General features: G+C 43.3%; 1 protein-coding gene across 1 annotated transcript; it reads right to left on the bottom strand.

Annotated features, from left to right (window-relative positions):
• Window positions 1–1,734: 1,734 nt before the first annotated feature.
• LOC116512453 (homeobox protein Hox-B5-like) lies at window positions 1,735–2,295 on the bottom strand. Its single transcript, XM_032222941.1, is given in 3 exon segments — window positions 1,735–1,860; window positions 1,863–2,147; window positions 2,150–2,295. Coding segments are annotated over 3 exon segments (546 nt in total). The 5' UTR covers window positions 2,285–2,295.
• Between the last annotated feature and the right edge of the window lie 4,465 nt (window positions 2,296–6,760).

Below are 6,760 nucleotides of genomic sequence, written 5' to 3' on the forward strand. Positions count from 1 at the left end.
TATATCCATATTTCATATTGTGCCAATATAATATTTTGAGAATCTTCTTTTTGTTTATACTTCTTTCAGCTTGTTGTTCAAACAATTTTTGGCTGAAAAAAAAGGTATAATACATCTTCTGTTTCATTCAACCGCCCAGAATTGCTGTGAGTCTGGTAGCATACAAATTAAATTAAATTAAATTATGGTAAGACTATGTAGCAGCTTTTGTCCATTTTTAAAAAATGCTAAAAAAGGAAGCTCTGCTTTAGCTTTCAATCTCTTTCAAAACACCACTGAAAAGAACGGGAGGAAGGGCATTTCTTCTTCCTAGCCAAAATTCTCCAAACCCCAGAGTTTAAGAAAGAAAGAGCCTATCCTGGTGCAAATGAACTGGCTGACTTCTTTACTCTGCATAGTACCTCAGGACAGAACAATATGGAGGAGATGAGGTTTTTTCCTGCCCTTCTTTCATACATTTCTTTGGTAGAAAATAATTGGTGTATTAAGGGGTGAAAAGCAAGTATTGATAAGGAGGGGGGGTACTAATGAAACATAGTCATTGTCCACATAACATTTTGTGAATGAAACAGCTTGTTTGCAAAATAAAGCAAGATGACACATACACACACAGGCTTTAATCAAAAAAGACCTGGTGCAGTGCTTAGTATGCAGTATTGCAGGCTAATTCTGCTGACTGATTGCAATTCGATTCTCACCAGCTCAAGTTTGAATCAGTCTTCTATCCTTCCAAGGTCAGTAAAACGAGGACAAAGATTGTTGAGGGCAATATGTAGGGTGACCAGACGTCCCGCATTTGGTGGGACAGGTACGCCTTCTCATAATTCTTCCCGCGTCCCAGGCCATTCCCAAAGATCCCGCTTAATTTTGGCCCCTTCTTCGACCGCTCCCCTGCCCATCCATTGCCGCTCGCATGGACAGGGTAGCATAGCGAGTGAGTGGGCGGATGGGTGGGGGGGGCGAGCTCGCCTTTCCAGCTCCACTTCCAGACAGCCGTGGGAAAGCCTCAGCGAAAAGAGCCACCTAGGGCCGCCGCTTCTTCTCCGAACTCAGAGTAAGTGATGGGCGGAGCAGTGAGTGGGCGGATGGTGGTGGTATCACCACCCACTGCACTGCAGCTGACTCACCCCGGGCCGGGCGGGCTGGGAGGCTTTGGGCGGACCGGGCGGGAAGAGCACAGAGGAAGGCAGAGCAGCGCTCGACGCGACTCTGCTACTTCTGCTGGAGGAGCCCCTAGATTAGGGAAGGTGGGTGGCAGGATGGAGCAAGGGAGCGCAAGCGGCGGAATCCCGGGCTCATATGCAGACGGAGCTCTCCAGGCACAGGAGCGCTGGAAAAGTGCTCCGCTCATGCACCCACCGGGATGGAGCACGCCGCTCGCTGTCGCCGCTCGCTCCAGCCCTGCCTGCCAGCATGCTAAAGTGCCGGCATGACTTTGAAGTGCTGGCTTGCCGCTTGCCTTCCACGTCGGCCCGCGCAGAAGGCAATCCAACCCATCAAAGTCATGCCGGCAGTTTAGAACTCGGCCGCCATTCAGCGAAACATGTTTTGCTGAATGGCGGCTGAGGGGCACGCTAAAGTGCCGGCATGACTTTGAAGGGCTGGCTTGCCATTTGCCTTCCATGTTGGCCCATGCAGAAGGCAATCCAGCCCTTGAAAGTCATGCCGGCAGTTTAGAAACTCAGCCGCCATTCAGCGAAACATGTTGGGTGGGAGACAAGAAGGGGGCAGGCTTTATGCGGCCGGTGTGGAGGTGGCATTCGGCTCCGTCTGAACTTGGGCGCCGCTATTGGCTTGAGAACCGCTGTCTTCGGTTCGCGAGGACACGCTGGTTTCGTCTATTTCGGCAAACACGTGACGCTAACTGCACCGACAGAAGCTACTGGTTGGCGTGGGAGGATCCAGCTGTCTTGCCTCCATGGCTTTCGTTGACAGCCGCCACTACTGGTGCTGCTTGTGCCAGGGAGGGATTCGGGACAGGACAAGGAGCAGCTGAACACCTCTCTTAACCTGCTTTCGAGCGCTGCCTGGGCAGAAAAGACGCGAGAGCTCTCCCCCAACCACTCCAAATTGGCTGGAGGAGGAGGAGGAGGTGGTGGGTGGCTGATCCGCTGATGCTCAGAATCCATTCCATTGTATTTGTATCCCCGTAAGAGCCGGCGTGCATGTTGCCTGGATCTCTATAGGATCCATCCATGGATCTGCCAGCCCCATAATTTAACAGCTGATAGTCTGGGGCATTAGGGTAGCATCCTGAGAACGAATGTATAAAGTAATAACTCATGTGGGTTTATATCTTGGAGGGCTTGATTTGTCGGGTTTGTGGTGGTTATAGCCCCCGTGCTTGAGAATTTATGATGTATTAATGAGTTATAGCGGCGGTGCCTCCCCCTCCCCCTCCTCCACTAGGAACACTTCAGCTGGGCAGGCAGGGGTGCTCGGCTTTGCCAGCTTCAGCTCAGCCGCAGCGTAGGTCAGCAAATTTTAAGAAGAGTCACTGGACAGCCGCTTGTCTAAAATGGATAGGATCTCCTGCTTGAGGGGGGGAAGGACTAGAAGACCTCCAAGGTCCCCTCCAGCTCAATTCTGATTTGACCAGAGCCCTGGTCAACAGTTGCAACACCGACATTGTGGAATGAAGGTTGCAATGGCCATTGCAAGCCACTAAATGGACTTTCCAGCCCCTGTTGTCTTTCTTAGAGAAGAATGCAGAATACTGGAGCTGGAGGTCAACCCCCTGCTCAAGCAGGAGACCTGATACCATTTCAGGCAAACTGTTGTACATTATCTTTTTCAAAACCTCCTGTGATGGATCACCCACAACTTCTGGAGGGAAGCCATTCCACTGGTTAATTGTCCTCACTGTCAGGAAATTTCTCCTTAGTTCTAGGTTGCTTCTCTCCCTGGTTAGTTTCCATCAATTGCTTCTTGTCCTTCAGGGGCTTTGGAGAATAGGTTGACCCCCTTCTTCTTTGGGGCAGCCCCTCAAATATTGGAAGACTGCCATCATGTCACTCCTTGATCTTCTTTTCTATAGACTAGAAATCCACAATTCCAGCAACTGTTCTTCATATATTTTATCCTCTGATCCCCTAATCATCTTTCTTGCTTTTCTCTGCACTCTTTCCAGAGTCTCCACATCTTGAGACTGATTGATTGGTCGATTTCAAGTAGCTTCTATCCACCTCAAAGCCACAAAGTGTTTCCTCCAGGCTCTTATCACAGATCACTTGTGTTACTAACTTATCAGCTGCAGTTATTCACTTAAGAACTGTGGCAAGAAAGGTGATATAATGGGCTTAGTGACCAAAGTTACAATGGCATTGTAAAAAGTGACTGATGACCATTTTTCACACTTAGCGACCATTTTCACACTTAGCGACCGTTGCAGCATCCTCATGATCACGTGATCAAAATTTTGATGTTTGGCAACAGTTACAATTTATATTTGTAAATTGCAGTTATGTTGAAATAAAAAATTTTTTTTTGCATTATATGAAAAATTTTGTTGCTCCGTATAAAATTTTTAATCAAGCCCCCCACCCCCCACCCCCGGGCAAAGGTGTCCCTCTTTACCAATCTGAAAATCTGGTCACCTTAGCAATATGCTGACTCTGTAATCTGTTTAGAGAGGGATGACTGTGAAGTGGTATATATGTCTAAAGTGCTATCACATTGTTCTGATTAAAGGTTCCATCATCTTGAGAGTCGACCTGAAGTTCTCCAGCTGGACAGACATGGGGGATATGAGCTCTGAAGAGTCTCACATGAACCCTGTCTGACAAACTGTCTCCAAGATCTGTTTTTGGATCAGAACCCTTCTTTGTGGGAAGGGGGTGAAGAAGAGGCAGCATCTTATCAGACCCAGAGGGAGTGCAACAGGTCCATCGTAGGTAAGAGAAGAAGAACAAAAGACCAAGATGGCTCCCATCACTCTTTCCCACTCTTTAATTTTGGGACTGGACATTATGGAAAGGTGAGAATTTGAAGAACTATGTGAAATTATAAAAATATGCATAAATCATTAAAATCAAGCCTAAATAGAATTCTGAATTCAGAGAAGCACGTATTTAAGGAACAAGAGAAGGAAGTAGGGGGGAGTGACAATGAAGGGGTAGAAACTGTGAGAAATAAAAAGCAGACAAAAAACTCCATAGGGCTTGGCAGTGGTATAGGGGAAATTGTACAGGGGGATCTGTCCCAACAAAAGGGAATATAAAAAGCAGACAAAAGGTGTTTTGGAGGTTGACAATGGCATAAAGAAAATTGAAATAGGAGGTTACACCACAACAAAGGGAAATATAAATGATCTTTTTGATTGAGGCTTGGAGAAAATTGAAGAGGATGGACATGTCAAAACAAAGAAAAGGGAGAAGGCGGGAATAGAGAAGTGGGACAAAAGACTTACTAGGGGAAAAAATCAGACAACTAAAAATTGTTATATGGGAAAATATAAAGCTAAGATAAGGGGTTTATTCCTAAATATGACAATAAAATGGAGTTGCTAACTGACTGAATATGATAATGGAAAGATAATTAAATAAAGGTTAAAACATATGGAATATGGACAAATATGAATCTGATATGGGGAGATTGTAAAGCAGAGGTTTGTGATTCACTTTTATACATGATAATTAAACTGTTGCTAACTGATTGAATATGACAATAGAAGGATAATTAAGCATGGGTTAAAATATATGAAACATGGACATATATTGAACTTTTAAGATGATGAACAAAGTGAGATGTGTACCGCTTGTTATTTTATATAGTAGATTAAGGGAATTGTAATGAACATTGAACAGTAAGGATTGCCATTTATAGACAATTAAGGGTAATCTAAACCAAGATATGGAAAAATGGAGAGGGAACATGAAATATACTTACAATGGGAAACTATTTAGATTTAAAAACAGAATTACAAAGTGGGGGCATGTAAGGATGTATAATTATATAAACATAATGACGAGAATAGCTGGGAATTGTAACCAGGTCTACATCTCGGCCAAAATTAGGCAGGGGTGTGTGTGTGTGTGTTTAAAAGTATAATAACTATATATGTATACCTTTTTGTTCTCTCTTTTTTAAAAAAGGAGGAAGATATATGTTAAAATTAAATATGTATACTGAAAAGGAATTATAAATACTATCAACATAAAATGGAGCTCGCTCAGAAGCTGAAATACACCAAGTAAATGAGATGAAGAGTGTGAAGTAGAGGAGAGAGTTAAGGGAAAAAGAGAAGAGGGATAGGAGAGAGGGCAGGGGAGAGAGGAGGAGAAAAAGAGGAGTGGAAAGGGGAGGGAGGAGAAGGACAGAGGAAGGGGAAGTAGAGAAGAGAAGAGAAGAGAAGAGAAGGGTGACAGAGGGAAGAAAGGATGTAAGGAGGGGGAAGAGAGGGGGAGAAGAAAGTGACAAATATGGTGTATGGAGAGCAGAAGAGCCAATAATTGTTTTTGGGAGTTGATGGTAAGATGAATTGATATAAACATTTAATAATACAATACGATGTTGGCTATGTGATAGTATACATGTAGTTATCTGTTATGAAAATGAAAAAAATAAAAAAACTTTAGAAAACAAAGGTTTCATCATCTTGATGTTTTTGATATCCACACAGAGACATACACAGAGCCTTTGAGAGTGCTGTAAAATATTTGAAGCAATACATAAAATCTAAGTGCTATTGCTACCATCATTGTTTGAATTGGGCTTAGTTCAATTCAACAATACGTTTTACTGATTCAATATGACCCATACACTGAAAGGAAAGTGTCCTGTGGTGTCCAGATTTTTACATTAACTATAGGATTTTGTTGGAAGGACCAGTTATAGGATAAATGGTGTTTGAGAGAAAACTAGTAAAATGCACTCGGTAAGTACAGGTAGTCCTTGAATTACTTTTTCAGAGGCCATTATAATATCAAACCATCATTAAACAAACAGTCATAAATCCAGGATTAGCTGTAAAGATAATAAAGCCGATATGGATAAATGACTAAAAATAAAGGCTGTATCTTGATGGGAGAGGTTTGTGACCAAAAAGAAGTGCACACATACATACATACTAAGGTGACCAGATTTTCAGATTGGAAAAGAGGGACACCCTTGACCGGGGGGGGGGGGCTTGATTAAAAAAAAAAATTTTTGTCAAAAGGTCACCCCAGGACACTGAAACCAGCGTAAATACGAATCTGTTGCCAAACAAAATTTTGATCACGTGACCATGAGGATGCTGCAACGGTCGCTAAGTGTGAAAAATGGTCACAGCGGTCACTAAGTGTGAAAAATGGTCTCAACGGTCGCTAAGTGTGAAAAATGGTCATCAGTCACTTTTTTCAATGCCATTGTAACTTTGGTCACTAAATGTTTTCCCCCTCCTCGAGACTCTTCACTTCTTCCTTCATTCCTCTTGCTTATCTACCTTCACCTTATCTGTCTTCTGCTCTTTCCCTCTCTTCCTTCCTTCCTCCCTCCTTCCATCCTCTTCTTTCCTCACTCACTCCCTTCCTCCTTTTTTCTCTTCCTTCCTCCTTCCATTCTTTATACGATATAAAATTCAATGAGGGTGAAACACACCAAATCTGGCAAAGCTGCCTTGCACCAACCTGGCCTGCCCATAGAATAGCAGCCACTTTGAGACACATAAACCTGGTCTGAACATATTGCATCACAAAGATTTGCAAAGATCACATTTGCAAAAAGGAACATTTCTTGTAGTAAATACATTTTATAAACAATTTAAAAGTAAAAATCCCCC

Source organism: Thamnophis elegans, chromosome 8, assembly GCF_009769535.1.
Source record: "Thamnophis elegans isolate rThaEle1 chromosome 8, rThaEle1.pri, whole genome shotgun sequence".
NCBI lineage: Eukaryota > Metazoa > Chordata > Lepidosauria > Squamata > Colubridae > Thamnophis > Thamnophis elegans.